This window comes from Panthera pardus, unplaced genomic scaffold, assembly GCF_024362965.1.
Source record: "Panthera pardus isolate Hobbes unplaced genomic scaffold, ASM2436296v1 HiC_scaffold_13, whole genome shotgun sequence".
NCBI classification, from domain to species: domain Eukaryota; kingdom Metazoa; phylum Chordata; class Mammalia; order Carnivora; family Felidae; genus Panthera; species Panthera pardus.
Genome location: NW_026526688.1, coordinates 60,254,209 through 60,275,042, shown reverse-complemented (window position 1 = coordinate 60,275,042; position 20,834 = coordinate 60,254,209). Strand labels below are relative to the sequence as shown.

The window sequence follows — 20,834 nt, the reverse complement described above, 5'->3', positions numbered from 1 at the left end:
TCAATCAACAGGAGTGATAATTATGAATTCAAATATCACAAGTACAATACGCATAGGAGACTGACCATTTCAGGAGAAAACCAAAGTAGGAAAGTTAAGCTCAGAAGAGTGAATGGGGGCTGGAGAATCAAAAGGGAAGAATCAGACTATTTACTAATGTCACAACTACTTTTATTCATGACAATGAGTCATATTTTTAAAAATATTTAAATATTTAAAAATATTTTTAAAAATGATCAGAAATACATCCGAGGGGGAAGAAGGCAGCAGGGTAGGAAGACCCGAAGCCTGCTTCATCCCATGAATACAACTAGATAACTATCAAAACATCCTAAATACACCAGAATCAACCTGAAGACTGACAAAAAAAATTCCACAACTAAAGGTAGACAAGAGGCCACATCAAAAAAGGTAAGAAGCACAGAGACACGGTTTGGGAGAGAAACATACTGTGGCTGCTGCAATGGGGAGGGAGCCACAGGCATGGAGAAGGACAAGAGACAGACTAGCACATAGGGGATTGTACAAGGAGATGTTTCCCCATACCAACTGGCTTGGAAAATGAGACGGTCTAAATTTCATGAGTTCTTACAACCAGCAGGGCCTAAATAAAGCCTGAAGTTTTAAAGGTCAGTAGCGGTGGCACAGATAGAGCCCAAAGGCATCGGGGCTGCTCTTGGAGAGAAGACAGGGCAAACAGCCCACAGATGCACAGCATGAAAACAGTTACCTGAAGAGTGGCTGCAGCACACAGTGGGGAGGTTATTTGCTCTTCTCAGAGTATGTTTCAGAGAGGCAGTGTTCACAAGAGACCCCTCTGGGAACAAAGAAACTGGCCAGCATAATTTCCTCCCCCATCCCTCAGCATAGGCAAAGGGCCACCTGCAGGAACCAGCACCATGCTAACAGCTGACACTCGCTACCTAACTTGCTCACACCAAGCCTCATCCCCACACACACTCTGTTGGAACCACCCTTCCCAGTCATTCTTGCCTCACTCCCAGTGCTGCAGGTACCCTCCCAAAGAAGACCAGCCCAAACCTGTGCCTGTACCATGTCTACCAACATAGGAGCTCTTCTACATCAGGTCATTACCGTAAAAAACAGGGGAAGTAGCTGAGTTTCCTAACATAGAGCAGGCACAGAGACTTAGACAAAATGAGAAGACAGAGGAATTTGTCCCAAATGAAAAAACAGGACAAGGCCATGGCCTTGAAACAGATATAAGTAACATGTCTGATAGAGAATTTAAAGAAATGATCCTAAAGATACCCATTGGACTTAAGAATGGAAGACATGAGTGAGAACCTTAACACAGAGATAAGTTATAATATATCAGAGATAAAGGGCTCAATAAACAAAAACACAAACATGCATGATGGAATGAACAGCAGGATGGAAGAAGCAGAGGAACAAATTAATGATCTAGAAAACACAGTATTAGAAAGTAATCAAGCTGAACAAAAGAAAAAAAAAGGATTATGCAAAACAAGAACAGACTTGGGGAACTTAGTGACTCTATCAAACATAAAAACATTCATATTATAGAAGTCCCAGGAGAAAGAAAAGGAGACAAATGATTTATTTAAAGAAATAATAGCTGAAAACCTCCCTAATCAGGTGAATGAAATAGATATCCAGATCCAAGAGGCACAAAGAACTCCCAACAAAATCAACAAAAGCAGATAAACACCAAGACACAACTAAAATGGCAAAATATAGTGATAAGGAAAACAATTTAAAAGCAGCAAAACAAAATAAAACAGTTACACACAAGGGAAATCCCATTAGGCTATCAGGGTCTTTTTCAGCAGAAACTTTCCAAGCAAGAAGGGAGTGGCATGATATATTCAAAATGCTGAATAGGAAAAATCTGTAGTCAAGGATACTCTATCCAGCAAGTCTATCATTCAAAATAGAAGATATAAAGAGTTTCCTAGACAAAAACTAAAGCAGTTCATGACCACTAAACCAGCCCTCCAAGAAATATTAAAGAGGATGCTAAGGAAAAATGAAACACCAAAATTGACAGTATGAAAGTGGGAAACACAAAATCAGTATAAATGAATCTTTTTTGTAAAATACCAGCCAAAGAACTCACAAAATTAAAGTATGAAAATAAGACACCATGTACCTAAAGCATGGGGAGGAGAGGAGTAAAGAATGGGTTCAAATTAACTGACCATCTACTTAAGATAGATGGCTATATTCAGAAGATATAACCTAATGGTAACCAAAAATCAAAACCACTAATTAATATGCAAAGAATAAAGAGAAAGAAAGCCAAATATATCACTAAAGAAATCCATCAAATCATGAAAAAGAAAATGACAAGAAAGAACCAGAGAAAATTTTCAGAAAGAACCACAAAACAAGTAATAAAATAGCAATAAATATATATCTATCAATAATTACACTGAATATAAATGGACTAAATACTTGAATCAATGACACAGGGTGACAGAATGGATTTTTTTTTTTTAAAGACTCATCTATACACTGCTTATAAGAGCATTTTTAGTCCTGAAGACACCTGCAGATTGAAAGTGAGAGGATGGACATTTATCATACAAATGAATATCAAAAGAAAGCCAGAGTATCAATACTTATAATGAACAAACTCAACTTTAAAACAAAGACTGTAACAAGAAGTAAAGCACCCAAATACATAAAACAGTTAATAATGAACATAAAGGAATTAATTGATAACAATACAATAAGAGTAGGGGGCATTAACACCCCCACTTACATCAATGGACAGATCAACTAAACAGAAAATTGTCAAGGAAATAATGGCTTTGAATTACACACTGGATCAGCTGAACTTAACAGATATATCTAGAACATTCTATCCTAAAACATCAGAATACACATTCCTTTCAAGTACACATGGAACATTCTGGAGAATAGATCATGTATTAGGCCATAAAACAAGCCTCAACTAATTCAAAAAAGATTAAATTGTACCATACATCTTTTCTGACCACAATGTTATGAAACTAGACATAAACCAGAAGAAAAAATTTGCAATGACCGCAAAGAGATGGAGGTTAAGTAACATACTACTACACACTGAATGTGTCAAATAGGAAATCAAAGAAGAAATAAAAAATACATGGAAACAAATGAAAATGAAAATACATAGGTCTAAAACCTTTGGGATGCAGCAAAAGCAGTCCTAAGAGGGAAGTTTATAGAAAAACAGGCCTACTCAAGAAGAAAGAAAAATCTCAAATAAAAAAACCAAAAAACAAAAAACTAATCTTACACTCAAAGGAGTTAAAAAAAAGAACAATAAGCAAAACCTAAAGCCAGCAGAAGGAAGGATATAATAAAGATTAGAGCATAAATAAATGATATAGAAACTAAAAAAAAAAAAAATAGGTCAATGAAATCAGAAGCTGGGTCTTTGAAAAAAATGAATAAAATTGATAAATCACTCTCCAGAATTATCAAAAAAAGGAGAAAGGACACAACTAATAAAATCACAAATGAGCGGGGAGAAATAAAAACCAACACTAACAAAAATACAAATAATTATAACAGTATATTATGGAAAACTATATGCCAGCAAATTAGACAACCTAGAGGAAATGAATAAATTCCTAGAAACATGAAACCTACCAAAACCAAAACAGGAAGAAACAGAAAATATGAGCAGACTGACTACCAGTAACAAAATTAAATCAGTGATCAAAAAACTCCCAACAAACCAAAGTCCAATACCAGATGTCTTCACAGGCAAACTGTACCAAAAATTTAAAGAAGAGTTAAAACCTATTCATCTCAAACTATTCCAAAAAAATACAAGAGTAAGGAAAACTCCTAAATTCACTCTATGAGGCCAGTATTACTGTCATACCAAAAACAAGTAGAGACACCACAAAAAAAAGGCCAATATCTCTAATGAATATGGATCAAAAAAACCTTCAACAAACTACAAGCAAACTAAATCCAACAATACATTTAAAATAAATTTCATATTAAAAATAAATAAAATAAAATTTTAAGATTAAAATAAATAAATAAATAAACAAACAAATAAATAAATAAATAAATAAATGTAAAAATATATAAAAAAGCAATACATTAAAAAATGTTTCACCATGAAAAAAATAATAAAATAATAAAAAACCATTAACCACAATCAAGTGGGATTTATTCCTGAGTTGCAAGTGTGGTTCAATATTTATAAATCAACCATATGACATATCACATCAATAAGAGAAAGAATAAGAACCATATGATCATTTCAATAGACACACAAAAAAAGCATTTGACAAAGTACAACATCCATTCATAATAAAAACCCTGAACAAAGTAGGTTTAGAGGGAACGTACCTCAACATAATAAAGTCTATTTAGGAAAAACCCACAGCTAACATCATCATCAAAGGGGAAAAACTGAGAGCTTGTCCTCTATGGTCAGGAACAAGACAGAATGTCCACTTTCACCGCTTTTATTCAATATAGTCCTGGAAGTCCTATCCACAGCAATCAGACAACGAAAATAAACAAAAGGCATACAAATTGGTATGGAAGGAGTAAAACTTTCACTATTTGTAGATCGTATGACACTATATATAGAAGGCCAGAAAGATTCCACTAAAAAACAGCTAGAGCTGATAAATGAATTCAGTAAAGTCACAAGATACAAAAATCACCGTACAGAAATCTGTCGCATTTCTATACACAGGGAGGAAGCAGCAGAAAGAGAAATTAATAAATCAACCCCATTTAGAATTGCACCAGAAAACAATAAGATACCTAGAAATAAACGTAACCAAAGAGATAAAAGACCTGTATTCTGAAAACTATAAAATGTTAATGAAAGAAATTGAAGATGACACAAAGAAGTGGAAAGACATTCCATACTTGTGGGTTGGAAAAACACATAGTGTTAAAATGTCTTTACTACCCAAAGTAAGCTAAACATTTAAAGCAATCCCTATCAAAATACCACCAGCATTTTAACGGAGTTAGAACAAACAATCCTAAAATTAGTATGGAACCATGAGAGACCCTGAAGAGCCAAAGCAAACTTGAAAAAGAAAAGCAAAACTAGAGGCATCATAATTCCAGACTTCAGGTTATATTACAAAGCTGTGGTAATCAACACAGTATGGTACTGGTACAAAAGTAGATCAATAGAACAGAATAGAAATCCCATCAATAAATCCACAATTATATGATCAATTAGTCTTCAACAAAGCAGGAAAGAATATCCAATGGAAAAACAATGGTCTCCTCAACAAATGGATAACAAATGATGTTGGGAAAACTAGACAGCAATATGCAGAAGAACGAAACTGGAAAACTTTCTTACACCATATACAAAAGTAAATTCAAGATGGATTAAAGACCTAAATGTGAGACCTGAAACCATAAAAATCCTAGAAGAGAACACAGGCAATAACTTCTTTGACATTGGCCATAGCAACTTTTTTCTAGATAGGTCTCCCGAGGCAAGGGAAACAAAAACAAACATAAATCATTAGGACTACATCAAAAATAAGTAGCTTCAGGGTGTCTGGATGGCTCAGTCAGTAGAGTGTGAGACTTTTGATCTCAGGGTCATGAGATGAAGCCCCACACTGGACATGAAGCCTACTTCAAAAAAAAAAAAAGTAGTTTTTGCACAGTGAAGGAATCAACAAAACTAAAAGGCAACCTATAAAATGGGAGAAGATATTTGCAGATGACATATCCCATAATGGATTGTATCCAAAATATATGAAGAACTTACAAAAATCAACACATACACACACACACACATATCCAATTAAAAATGGCAGAAGACATAATGGACATTTCTCCAAGGAGGACATACAGATGGCCAAAAGACAAACAAGGGGATGCTCATCATCCCTTGCCATCAGGGAAATGCAAATCAAAACTACAATGGGATATAACCTCACACCTGTCAGAATGGCTACAATCAAAAGCACAAAAAACAAGTGTTGTCAAGGATGTGAAAAAAGGGGAAGCTTCTTACACTGTTGGTGGGAGTATGAACTGATGCAGCCACTGTGGAAAACTGTATGGAAGCTCCTCAAAACGTTAAAAGTAGAACTACCCTGCAATGCAGCAATTGCTTTACTGGGTATTTATCCAAAGCATACAAAAACACTAATTCAAAGGGATACATGCACTCCTATGTTTATAGCAGTATTATTTACAATAGCCAAGATATGGAAGCAGCCCAGGTGTCCATCAATTGATGAATGGATAAAGAAGTGGTTTATATATATAATGGAACATTATTCAGCCATAAAAAAGAAAAAATGCCATTTGTGATGACATGGGTGGAGCTCAAGAGTAGAATACTAAGTGAAATAAGTCATCCAGAGAAAGACAAATACCACATGATGTTACTCATCTGAGTAATTTAATAACAAAACAAATAAGCATAGGGAAAAAGAGAGATAGAGGCAAATAAAGAAGCAGACTCTTAACTATAGAGAACAAGCAGATGTTATCAGAGGGGGTGGGGGTGCAGGGATGGGTGAAATAAGTGATGGGATTAAGGAGTGCACCTGTTGTGATAAGCACCAAGTGATCAAAATAAAAACTTTAAAAATATAATAAAATACATCTGCATGAGTGATCTATGAAATATAAAAAAAGTTGATCAACATTTCTCAAGTGTCTGGAGTTTTAAATACTTTAATTCAATAAATACTGTTCAGAATTTTATATAAAATGCCTATTGAATTACTGACTGGTATGACAGAATGTTCCTCCCACATCCACCTGCTCAATGTCTGGGCCAATTTTTCTTCTCCCAGGTAAATCCAAGATGGTTTACCCCTCCTTACTGTTTTTGAAAATGTATTCCCTGCCAAAGAGCTAACACAACTGTCATATGCTCAATCCTCAGATGTGTGAGTTACATACCTTTTTATATACTTCTCTCAGATAATGGTGAGCATGGCACTGTTTGTTATTATTTTTCAGTTTTAAAATATCTCATGATGAATAAAATAGGATAGTAATAAATAAAAACACATCTGTGAGTATGCACAAATATTTATATCTGTAGTGTACATCCTTAGGTCAAGTGAGTCAGCCTAAGTCCCAAAAGTATGTTGGTAAACCACAAAAATAACACAGAGTTTGTTATTCCCTCTTGCCATTAATCTACAGGAAAAAAATTCCAGTATATTTAGCATGATTAACCTGTACTTAAAATTGTAAAAGACTTTGCCTAAAATTCATTAGGTTCATCTGTTAGACAGCAACACAAAGATGGATACGTAAATAGAACCAAAGGTAGAGGTAGAAATGAAAGAGAAAAATGTAAACACAGACATGAATGCAGACATGGAGACAGAAATAAAGGTAGAAGTAGAAATGATTAAAGAACAAGAGAGAGTGGGGGGATAGGTGAGGATAGACAAAACATACCTGTTGTCCTGGACTAGTCCTGTCAAGGAACCATGTTTATAGAAATCAAGTGCATAAGCATTAAGTGGCATTCTTCTTCCTTGGTTATCAAATATCTTTGACCACAGCACAGGAGCCTGAGTGTGATTGATACCAATTGTGCGCAGAATAACCTAAAGAAATACAACTTTTACTGTTATTTATGTATAAAGGAAGTTAATGCTTTCTTATATTGTGCTTTGTAGTTCTTTTCCTTAATCAACATTTTTGAAGCATACTCTTCATGGTGAAGGAAGAGGGTGTCTTTCATACACACTGGTTTGTTGCTGTCCTAAGTACACCCAGATAATAGTACCTATGAACACTGTTAACCTCACAGCATACTCTTGGCAATTTCAACCTTCTAACCAGTAGAATAATAACAAGACTCACTAGGAAATAAAAGCTAATTAAAATTTTTTTCATTATCCTAATTTGTACAGGAGATACTTTGTAAAGAGAGTATCAGAGAACTGGTGCCTTGTTTAAGAGAAGAGTTCAATTGAACTCTAACAATTGTTAGAACACAATTACCAGAATAAAAAGGAAAGGGAGAAAGATGTAGGGGGATAAGAGAAGAAGGAGGAGAAGGAAAAGGAGAAGGAGAAGGAGGAGAAAGAGAAGGAAAAGAAGGAGGAGGGGGAGGAGGAGGAGGAGGAAGAGGAGGAGGAGGACGAAGAGGAAGAAGAAAGAAAGAAAGAAAGAAAGAAAGAAAGAAAGAAAGAAAGAAAGAAGACGACAATGAGGAGGAGGAGGAGGAACAGGAGGGGAGGAAGGAGATGAAGAAGGAAAAATAAAGAAGGAGGAGGAGGAGGAGGAGAGGGAGGAGGAGGAAGAAGAAAGGAGAAGGAGAAGAAACAGAAGAAAGGGAAGGAAGAGAAGGAAGAGGAGGAGGTGGAGGGAAAGGAGGAGGAAAAGGAAGAAAAAGAAGAGGAAGAAGAAGAAGGAGGAGGACGAGGAGAAGAAGGGGAGGAGGAGGACGAGGAGGAGAAGTAAGAGAAAGAGGAAGAGGATGAAGAAGGGGAGGAGAAGGAGGAAGGGGAGGAAGAGGAGGGTGAGGAGGAGGGTGAGGAGGAGGAGGAAGAGGAGACAGAGGAGAAGGAAGTAAACACGCCAATAGCTTTTGATGTCTGCTCATTTTTTGAAAACTGTATAGGGTCAACAGGAAATCTAATATATTAATCAGTAAAACTACTTTCTAAAATAATATGGTAGTAGCTTGGGAAGCTCTTTTATTATTAAGAGTTTTGGAATATTCTTGGGGCACCTGGGTGGCTCAGTCGGTTAAGCATCAGATTCTTGATTTTAGCCCAGGTCATGATCTCATGGTTCATGAGTTTGAGCCTGCCATCAAGGCTCTGTGGTGATGGTTCAGAGCCTGTTTGGGATTCTCTCTTACCCTCTCTCTCAGCCTTCCCCCAACTTGTTCTCTATCTCTCTCCCAAAATAAATAAATAATTTTAAAAAAAGAGTTCTTGGATATTCTTATTCCATTATGATCCAGAAGACAGTTTTGACTGCAAAAATCCAGAAGATTTACATTCAAGGGAAAATGCTGCACATGTATACCAGAAATTTGCAGCAGCCCTGTTTGTAACAGTAAAGACTAGAAAAAAACACAAACAGCTTTTAATAGGAAAATAGATCAATGGGTTTTTTATATTCACACTCTGAAATATTATGAAGTAATAAAAATAAAATTGAGTTTCACATGACAATATGAATGAAACTTAGGGCAACAGCGTTGAGTGCAAAAAAGAAAACAAAACAGCAAAAAACAACATTCTGGAAACTATGGAAACTTTTCATAAAATCAAAAGCAGCAAATATAAAAAGTGACTTTACAATATTATATTTTTAAAAGGAGCATTAAAAACACAAAAGCATTTTAAAAGGAGCATTAAAATTTTGGATAATTGCCACCGGGGGAAAGGGGAGAAGCAAGGGAATAAAATGGAAGAGGAGCACGTAGATCCTGAGTCCATGGGTGTTCATTTTAGTTTTATGCTTTATACCTTATCTCTATGCTATTTAAAGACATTGAGCATAAATATTTAGTATTAAACTAAAATCTAACAAACAATAAAAGCTAAATATGCTTTGAGAGGTTATAACTTACACTAGGAAAGTAAATTTGCATAAAGTGAGTTGGGTAAGGCAAAGGGCATGTTGCCATCATGAAATACGCTGAAAATATCCATCAGTTCAAGATGCTACAAAATAGAAGAAATAAAACTGGCCTCCTCTCTCTAGTACACCACCAGGAACAACAATGAGTCTGAATTAGTTCATGCTCTGTACCTTAAAGATCTCTTCTAATTGACGGTGACTGTGTGGCAATAAGACACAGACATTATACCCTATTATAACTGTATTCATGCCCTCCAAAACCCCAAGGAAAATTTTGCATATGGCAAGGAAACAGAAGTTAATGGTACATACTGATCGTAAGTTAGATTGATCATAAAATAGAGAAAAGGGAAAATTATGTCTTGTTAAAATGTCTGGTTTTCAATGTTATTAGCTATAAACTTCTTACGGAAGTAATTAATTGTTTATGATTCTAGAAATAAAATACAGGGGAAAGAAACAAGCTTCATAAAATCTTACAAGCTAAAGTTCAATCCTCTATTATTTCCATGCCAGAATTTCACATTCCTCCACAATCTGTAAGACACCACTCACATGAGGGTAAAGCCCTATAGCACTAGCCTCAAAGAGCTTCACATAATACCAAGAGCAGTAGTTTCTAATTCATTTTTGAACTATATACCTTTTCGGTAAAAAAAAAAAATCCTTTCCCATCTCTTCTTTCATTAATGTTTTTCTCTCATCTTATAAAACAGAAAGTCTCCTCAAACTTACTATGGTACATTTCCTTGGGGTTTGAAAACGTACAGACTACCAACAAAGAGCAATACGGCTTTCTTATCAAGAAAATGGATGACTTTACAGACTAAGTTAAAAATACTTTTTTTCTTTTAAATTAGGTTGTTTCCAACTATTTGAATTCAACAAAATTAAAGTGGATCTAATTAAGCTATTCATTAAGAGCACATTCAAAATATATTTGTGATAATAGATTGCTAGGTGATTTGGCACAAACTCGGAAGGAATTAGAAGAATTGTATACCACTGTTATAACAAAAGTTGCTCCGTTCTGAGCTACTTATCTATTTGAATAAGGTTTCTCAGAATTCAAATTAAGATTTAATTCTGGAACTCCGTCTCATTCTAAAAATAAGTAAATATTCATCCTCAGTTGTATGGACTAATTTTAAAAGAAATAGCTTCGTCCATCCCATTCGTATATACATTTCTAATACAATATTAATTTTATTCTTAGCAATGCTTCTCAAAATTTGTATTATATTTAAGTTTCTGTAATAAACAGGAAATAACCATTAAACTGAAATTGCATACTATTTAAGCTAAGAAACGTGTCAGGTAGGGTGACTTCATGTTTAAAAATATATTACATTAAGGTAAAATTATGTAGGGGAAGGTACAATCTAAATACAAGAGAAAAGATCTATGCCATATTTGAGATTGTTAAAAATTTTATTCTTGACTGCTTTTAGCTGTACAATTATGGTTATTCAAATGCTTCAGTATTCATATTCTTTTTTATGTATTAAAATGATATGATGGCTTTATTTTAATTTAGCAATGTTTATCTAAAGCTGGAAATTATATCATCAGAAATTATTTGAATTTATGATTAAAATGCATGTGTCGACTTAAAATGCACAAGGGTCTATTTAGGTTTTCAAAATTCTTTTAAGTGATACTGGACTATTTTACATAATAGGGGACTATCTGATTTTGGACTAGGATGGAGTTTTGACACTAGCGTTAAACCATAATATCAAATGTAACAAAAGTTTTTTTCTTCTCAAACCTTGTGTTAAAATATAAATTAAATTTCTACGAGTTTATTCCAACATTAAATGGGTTGTCCAGCATATTCCCAAGGTGTCTAGTTCTTTGCACTGCATTTTGGACACTAGTGATCTTGAATATATATGGCATTGACAGCATCTATAACAATACTGGGAAAGCTTGAAGATAGTTTTATATGCTCTTTTCATGGCAAACTTGCACCAATCTACAAAGAGAGAAGGGAAGTGGTATTACTGGGAATTCTGCATAATGGAGCAGGGTCCCTCAGGCCAACATTGAAAAGCTGAAATCATACTGGCCTCAAAAGTGACATTTCCTGGATAATTCTGATCATACACCTGAAATTTTTTTTCAATCTGAGAAATTTGAATCCTTTCTAAATAGCCTAGAATATAAGTCCAATTCTTTCTCCTTTTTAAAAACACTTTTAAATGTTTGTTTATTTTTGAGACAGAGAGAGAGAGAAAGTGCAGGGGAGGGGCACAGACAGAAGGAGACACAGAATCCAAAGCAGGCTCCAGGCCCTGAGCTATCAGCACAGAGCCCGATGCGGGGCTCGAACTCAAGCACTGGAAGATCATGACCTGAGCTGAAGTCAGATGCTTAACCGACCGAGCCACCCAGGTGCTCCAATCCAACTCTTTCTTAAGGATCTTTTATTTATAAACCCCATTTCCACTTACATGGTTTGGAGTATTTGGCTGAAACAAATCACCATCAGAGTTTCCAGAGAGGCAAGCAAATGGAGAAATAGCTACTCTTCCTTCCTTGCAGTTCATCAAGTGAGACACAAGTTGGGAATCCTCACATTCTTTTCCTGTGAAATCTTGCCATAACAGGTTGGGATAGATTAATTTTTAAAAATCAGACAAACTGTTAAGCTTTATGCACCTATACTAGACCATGCTGCATATGGAGTCCTTCAACTTTCCAGGACTGACATCAGACTGAGATACATCACATAAAGTGAGTGGTACATCTGACATAAAGTGAACAGCACAGAATTCATTCAATAAATGTTAGCTATCAATATAATTATCAATATAACATTTTGCATACTTCAGTTCCTTGACCACCAAGTAATAAAAGACTACATTTAAATTGCATAATCTTTTAACATAGAATTACTGTTATTACCTTGGTGCTTTTTCCTACTGAACTCAGACATGGCCTCAGAATCCTTCCAAGACTGGGTGTTCCAAGAGACCACGATTAGTAGGTTTGAGAATGGTATGTGAGAAGAAATATTCTTTCCATTCTTACTCTTAAAAAGCACCAGATTATGCATTCAGTGTTCACTCTAATTTGCAATGAAGGCAGAATATTCATGCACTCCTATTTTGTCTCCTCTGGGATGCTTACAATGCTTCACTGTTGTCTGCTTTTGTTCATGCTGCTCCCACTTTAATAGGGCCCAGGAAGCTATGGGCCCTGCTTCCTTAACTTTTTCCCAGTTGAGGAGTTACGGTATAGTGAAACTAGGAAATTACTACTCATGGCTCAACTCTTTTCCTTTATCCCAGTCAGTTTTTCCTGTTTACTTTCCCCTAGAAGATTTCTATCCAATAGCTTATGAAAAATAACAGCAAAGATTAATGTGTATACTATGTGCTTAGCACTGTTTTAAGCTATTCACATATATTAACTGAATTACTTAAAGATCACCCAGACTAGGTAGGTAATGTTATTTTCTTTTTTATATATTTTTTGAGAAAATGGAGGCATGAATATGAACTCATTTGCCCAAGGTCTCACTGCTAATAGCAGCAGAGCCAGAGTTTGGACCCAGGCAATCTGCCAAGAGTCTATGTTCATGAACACTACACATATTTCCTCTCAAGAAAACAAGTGACAGAATAGTCTCTTGTTTCTCTTCATCTTACAGATGTCCTTAATGCATGTGCCAGGCTTGCCCCAAAAGCAACCTTTAATCAAGATGGGTTTACAAATGACTCTATTTAATTTTATTCTCCATTACCCTTCTGACTTGTAATAATCAAGAGCTTCTTTCTTTGGAAAGTAGAAAGAATCCCCTTATTTTAAGGCAGACTGATATTTCCCAGGCTCTACCCTTCCTCTGGGAAAAATATTCTTAGAAAAATTACTTTTTCTTTCTAATCCACAATGGGGCTAGGATATACTTACTTATTTTTGACAATGGGAGTTGATATTCCTGTTTCATATCAGCCAATTTAGAAACACTTAGTAGGAAGGAGGCGAAGTCTTTTGTAACGTTCATGTTATACTCATGTAAAGCATCATTAAAATCCTCAGGAAGATCCTCAAGGAACACCTAAGTCAGCAAGAAGATCATTAAGAACACCTAAAGGCCAACTATTTTTCAGAAAGATCTATATATCTTTCTCAAAAACTGAAACTCTGGAAGAATGGCAAAGAACACCGCAATATAATTCTGTAGTTACCTATTTATTCAACAATGTAACTGCTTCATTCCTTCATTTGTGAAATAAAGGTAAAGTTCATTTTTTGTTTCTACATGCATTTATAAAAACCAATACCCTCACTCTCAAAAATCTGCTTTCACACTACTTAATCGACACCCTCTTTATAAAAATTTTTTTAAGTTTTTATTTAAATTCTAGTTAGTTAACGTAAAGTGTTATATTAGTTTCAGGTGTGCAATTTAGTAATTCAACTCTTTTGTAAAATACCGGGTGTTCATCACAAGTGCAGTCCCTAGTCCCCATCATCTGTTGCACCCATCCCTCCACACACCTGCCCTCTGGTAACCATCAGTGTGTTCTGTATAGTTTGGAGTCTGTTTCTCCAAACTCTTTCTCTTTCCCCCCTTTGACACTTCTTTTACATTAGACTTCTGAATATTTCAAAGAATCTAGTAACATGTTTCGAGAGCAAACAACAACAAAAAGTACACTTGCATGCCTGGAATAACTCTCACTTGGTTGGGAAGGTTTTCAAAACCTCACCGGATTCATTTTGTCAATATTTTGTTAATTATTCTTGCACCTACATTCATAAAAGAGATGCATCTATAGTTTTCCTTGTTATAATGTCCTTGTAGGGTTTTGGTATGAATTTTAGGTTTTTCTCCCCCAAAAAAGTGTGTATCCTCTAGAAGAGTTTGTGAAAAATTGGTGGTATTCATTGAATGTTTGAAAGATTCTCCAATGAAATCACCTGGGCCTGTTTTTGTTTGTTCATTTGTTTTGTTTTCATGGAGATTTTTAAAAACAATTGATCACATTTCTTTGGTACCAGACACTGAGGACTTTTTATATCTTCCTTGGTCAGTTTGGTAAAGTTGCATTTTCTAGGAATTTTCCCTTTTTGTACAAATAGCCAGATGTCTTGGCATAAATCATTCATAATATCCCCCTTTTGTTCTTTTTGATGACCGAAGTAAGATCTGTTGTAATGTCCCATTTTCCTTCCTGATATTTGTAAAATTTACCTTAAGTTAGATTTTCTATTTCATTTGTTTGGTTTCCCAGCTTCTTGAGTTGAAAATTAAATCATTGAATTTTTTTTCAGCTTCTATTCTTTCCTACAATATGATTATAAGGCTATAAATTTCCCTACAATCACTGAATGAATTGCATCTTGTATGTGTATGCTTCTTTCACTATTTAATTAAAATATTTTATAATTTCCATTTTATTTTTGTCCTATATGTATTTTTCTTATTTTAATTTTTTAATTTTCTTTTTTAAGGAATTTAATTTATGCCCAAGATGTATTTTATCATAGTAAACATTACAAGTACAATTTTTTTTTTAAATTTTTTTTAACGTTTATTTATTTTGAGACAGAGACAGACAGAGCATGAACGGGGGAGGGGCAGAGAGAGAGGGAGACACAGAACCGGAAGCAGGCTCCAGGCTCTGAGCCATCAGCCCAGAGCCCGATGCGGGGCTCGAACTCACTGAATGTGAGATCGTGACCTGAGCTGAAGTCGGAAGCTTAACCGACTGAGCCACCCAGGCGCCCCAAATTTTTTTTTTAAATCAAATAGTGTTAAAAGGCTTACAACTACATCAGGTCTCTGTATTATACCCATGCTTTCAGTCTCAGAACCATGTTAACTCTTTTGCTATTTCTTCTGATGTCCTACATGTATTTGGAAATGAATCTGTTAATTTTCAGACACTTAAGGTGTTTCTGATTCTTCTGGTATTGATCTGGCATTTTCTGACCTGGCATTTACTTTCAAACTTTCTTGGACTATATAGCTAAGATGTGATTTGTATAAACAGCATATAATTGTGGGGTTTTTTTTCCTTAATACAATCTAAAAATGTTAGTATTTTACGTGATGCATTTAGCACATATATATTCAATGTAGTTACTTACACAGTTGAGTTTATATATACTATTTTAGTATTCGGTTTCTATCTTGACTATATATTATATATTATTTTCTCTGTTCTTGTCTTTTTTTTTATCAGTTTTTCTTCTATCATCATTTATTTGTGCATTATTTTGCTAATCTTTACGCCCAGAGATTACAAAATACATCTTTAATTTACATGACTCTTAATACTGCAAGAACCTTAAAATATTCAAATATATTTACTCTTCCCAACACCTGCATTATAAATGTCATGCATTTTAGTTATGTATATATATTATAAATTTATTATAACATATTACAATTATTTTTAGGTACAGTAGATATTATCTACCCACACATTATCCTTTCTAGTGCACTTCATGCCCTGTTATATTTTCAAGTTTCCCAAGTTTAGATTTTTTGTTTACCTAAGGCATATATTTCTTTTAGCACATACACAAAAACTATTAGAACTGATAAGCAATATTAGCAAAGTTGCAGGATACAAAATCAACATAAAAAAATTTGTGTTTCTGTACATTAAGTATTTGAAAAGAAAATTAGGGCAATCTCATTTACAATAGCATCAAAGGAATAAAATATTTAGGAATAAGCTTAACCAAGGAGATGAAAGGTCTCTACACTAAAAGCTATAAAACACTGAAAGAAATTATAGGGGACACAAATAATGGAAAGGCATGCCATGTTCATAAATTGAAAGAATAATTACTATTAAGATGACAAAACTATCCAAAGTGACCTACAGATTCATTATAATTCTTACCAAAATCCCATGGCATTTTTTACAGAAATAGAAAAATAATCCCAAAATTCATACAGAATCATAAAACACCCTGAATAGTCAAAATGACCTTGAGGGGAAAATAAAACAAAGCCAGAGGCATCACCATTTCTAATTTCAGAATATACATCAAAGCCACAGTATCAAAACAGTATGGTACCAGCATAATGAAAGACATATAGACTAATGGAACAGAATAGAGTCCAGAAATAAATCCATGTATATGGTCGGCAGCTCTTTCACAAGGGTGCCAAGAACACACAGTGGGGAAAGGATAGTTTCTTCAGGCAAAATTTGATATACACATATAAAAGAATGAAACTGACCTTTACCATACACTGTACATAAAAATAAACTCAAATGGATTAAAGGCTTAAAGAAGACCTGAAACTATAAAATTCATAGAAGAAAATATAAGGACATGGGTCTTGGAATTTTTTGTTTGTTTGTTTTGTTTTTTATGACACAAGAAGCATTGGCAACAAAAATGAAAATAAACAAGTAGGACTATATCAAACTAGAAAGCTTCTGTACAGCAAATAATAATAATAATAATGATAATGATAAAGCAAAAAGGAATTTCCAGAATGAGAGAAAATATTTCTAAGCCATCTCTCCGATAAGGGGATAATATCCAAAATATATAAGAATATTCTATAACTTAAGAGCAAAAAAAAAAAGGGGGGGTAAAGGACATGAATAGACACTTCCCCAAAGAAAACATGCAAATGGCCACCATATATATTAAGTCACTCAACTTTTAATGATGGGTATTATCAAAAAATCAAAAGATAAGTGTTGAGGGGAATATAGAAAAGTTAGAATTCCTATACACTCTTGGTTGCAATGTAAAGCGGTGCAGCCACTATGGAAAAAATTTGAAGGTTTCTTCAAAAATTAAAAATAGAACCATATGATCCAGTCATCCCATTTTGAAGTATATATCCAAAATAATTGAAATAAAGATTTTGAAGAGATGTATGTACCCCCATGTTTACTGCAACATTATTCACAACAGGCAAGATATGGAAACAACCCAAGGTCCATCAACCGATGAGTAGATAATTTAATATGGAATATACCTACAGTAGAATATTATTCCATCTTAAAAAGGGAGGAAATCTGGGGCACCTGGGCGGCTCAGTCAGTTAAACATCAAACTCTTGATTTCGACTCAGGTCATGATCTTATGGTTTGTGAAATTGAGCCCCATGTCAGGCTCTGTGCTGAGAGCACAAAGCCTACTTGGGCTCCCTCTTTCTGCCCCTCCCCTGCTCTCTCTCTCTCAAAATAAATAAAAAACATTAAAAAAAAAAAAAGAAGGAAAATTTTCTATTTGCAATAACATGGATGAACCTAGAGGATATTATGCCAAGTAAAATAAGCCAGTTGTAGAAGGACAAATACTTCATGATTTCACGTATTTGGAAATTATACCTTATAAATTTTTATATTCCATTTATATCTTAAATAGTCAAACTCACAGAAGCAGAGAACAGAACGGTGATTGCAAGGGCCTAAAGAAATGGGGAATTGTTTTTCATTGGATATGACATTTCTGTTATACAAGATAAGTAAATTCTAGAGATCTGCTGTACAACAAACTACCTATAGTTAACAATACAATACTGTGCACTTTAAAATACAAGAGGATAAACATCATGTTAAGTGTTCCTACCAAAAAAACAAACAAACAAACAAAAAACACCCCACACACTAGGAAGTTTGGGGATGTGATGAATGTATTTAGTACTTTGGTTATAGTAATGATATCATGGGTATATGCATATGTCCAAACACATTAAGATGTATACATTAATCGTGTGCAATTCTTTGTATGTCAATTATACTTCAATAACAATAAAGCTAAAAAAATAAGGTAGATATATGCATATCTTCCTGATATGTTATCAATTCAATCACAATATATTTACCCTATTTTAAACTATATTTAAAATATATGTACATATTTCTGTATGAAAATAGAGTAGGATGAAATTTTTGCCCATCTTCTTCTAGCTTCCATTATTTTGGTTAAAAAGTTGGCCTTCAATCTTATTGCTTTTTTTCAAGGAAATGTCTATCTCAGCTCTAGCCACTTTATGATTTTCTCTCTTTTTTTGACTTTGAGTAGTTTTTGTTTAATATTTCTTTATATTCAACCTTCTTGAATTTGACTTATAAGCTTTTGAAACTATGGAGTGCTATCTTTTATCAGCTTTGAAAAACTCCAAGTTATTAGTTTTGAATACTCTTCTGCCATTTTTCTCCCTCCTCTTCTTTTTTTTTTTAAATTTTTTTTTCAACGTTTTTTATTTATTTTTGGGACAGAGAGAGACAGAGCATGAAGGGGGGGAGGGGCAGAGAGAGAGGGAGACACAGAATCGGAAACAGGCTCCAGGCTCCGAGCCATCAGCCCAGAGCCCGACGTGGGGCTCGAACTCACGGACCGCGAGATCGTGACCTGGCTGAAGTCGGACGCTTAACCGACTGCGCCACCCAGGCGCCCCTCTCCCTCCTCTTCTTAGGGGACTCCCATTACATAACATTAAACATTTTGAATGTGATCCATAATTCTCTTATGCTATTTGCCTTTATTTAAATTTTTTCTCTTTGTTACCATTTGGATACTTTCTATTGAGCTGTCAGCTCATTGATTCTTTCTTCTGACATATATATTCTGATCAGATATATTTTTCAATTCTTAAGTCTCCATTTAATTAGCTGAGAAAGGGTGCCTGGGTGGCTCAGTTGGTTAAGCATCCAGCTCTTGACTTCAGCTCGGGTCCTTATCTCACAGTTGTGAGATCAAGTTCGGCATCAGACTCTACACAGAGCGTGAAGCCTGCTTGGGATTCTCTCTCTTCCTCTCTCTCTGCCCCTCCCCAGCTCATGCACTCTCTACATAAATAAACAAATATTAAAAAATTATCAGATAAAATTCTAATTATATGGTGAAAATCTCCATCTTTCTGAATTTTGTCTATCACTTCTCCTATTTTCTTTAACATATTAACCATACTTATATTCTTTGTCTCTTAACTCCAGTATCTGAATCATCTCTGTGTGTACTACTATTGCCTGCTTTTCTTCCTGCCATCTGGCCATATGTTCTTGCTTATTCACTTTTTTAGTTTTGTAGCTTTTTTTTTCACCAGAAATTGTTTATTAAAGGACCTGGTAGGCTGATGTCATCTTCCACCAGAGTGAGTTCTCCCCCTTTTGTATTTGGTTAAATGAGTGAAGATGTGATCACTTTGATCCAAGTAGAGATTAAAGTGATATTGTTGGTATTACTAATATTGTTTTCCAGTTTTATTAAATTTCAGTCTATATCCAATTTATCTCTGTTCCTGAGTCATGACCCTCTTGGAACTTTGAGTATAAGACTGGTGGGCCTAGTTTTCTCAGTCCTAAGACTGCCAAAGATTTACCTCTTTCCTACAGAACTTCCTAACCCTTTATATCCTTCAGCTCTAAAAGCCTTCAAAATGTTTTGAGGGGGATACAAGCCTATGAATAAATGCAGAACCTTCCTTTGCATGGGTTTTCTTTTTTTTTTTTTTTTAACGTTTATTTATTTTTGAGACAGAGAGAGACACAGCATGAACAGGGGAGGGGCAGAGAGAGAGGGAGACACAGAATCAGAAGCAAGCTCCAGGCTCTGAGGTGTCAGCACAGAGCCCGACGCGGGGCTCTGTGCTCGCGGACCGCAAGATCGTGACCTGAGCTGAAGTCGGACGCTTAACCGACTGAGCCACCCAGGCGCCCCTGCGTGGGTTTTCTTTAATAAATTCCACAAGACTACAAAAAAATTTTGTGTAGTAACCCAACATTTCATGCAGATCTGGGACTCAGTATAAACATCCTCAGTAAACTCATAGAAATACGATGTCTCTCAAGTTTTTGTCACTTTAGCCCCATGTGATCACTAAAAGCTTTCATAATTTTTTTAATCTCACAGAAGAGGCTCTGTATATGCTAAGAACATTTTCAAACCGTGTCCAGAATCAACAAATTCTTTGGGAGAAAAACCATGGTTAGAGATCCCTATCACACCTTGAATAAGTTCTTGCCATTGTATAATTTTAGCCAATCATTGTTTCCACAGCTCTCTGTTGCAATACAAATGATGACCATTTACTATACCCTACTTGGAAGTGCACAAATTTCCAATAAACTTTAAGAAAAGCGAGAGAGAGTGACAGTGAGAGAGAGAGGAGGTCTTCATGCAAAACCTTCTTTTATTGTGGATTTTTATGATGTCTTTGTGAGAATTCAGATATTGACTTTCCCAAGTTTAATATAAATCATTTAAACAAAACGAGCAATACTTCAAGCGTATACATGTGATGAAAAAAATGTGAAGATGATAGACCAGTAACTAAAGAT

General features: G+C 34.9%; 1 protein-coding gene across 6 annotated transcripts in view; it reads right to left on the bottom strand.

Moving 5' to 3' along the window:
* The window catches only part of DDX60 (DExD/H-box helicase 60), a 106,873-nt gene that overhangs the window by 4,176 nt on the left and 81,863 nt on the right, over positions 1-20,834 (bottom strand). For 4 of the 6 annotated variants that reach the window (XM_053901140.1, XM_053901139.1, XM_053901141.1 and 1 more), the window contains 3 exons: positions 13,474-13,621; positions 12,012-12,154; positions 7,408-7,559 (listed from right to left, as the gene is read on the bottom strand). In XM_053901140.1, the coding sequence (XP_053757115.1) occupies positions 7,408-7,559; positions 12,012-12,154; positions 13,474-13,621 (443 nt within the window). Of the gene's footprint in view, positions 1-4,341; positions 4,485-7,407; positions 7,560-12,011; positions 12,155-12,465; positions 12,518-13,473; positions 13,622-20,834 lie in introns of those variants that run through there. The other 2 variants (XR_008421638.1, XM_053901143.1) reach the window with 2 other exon arrangements.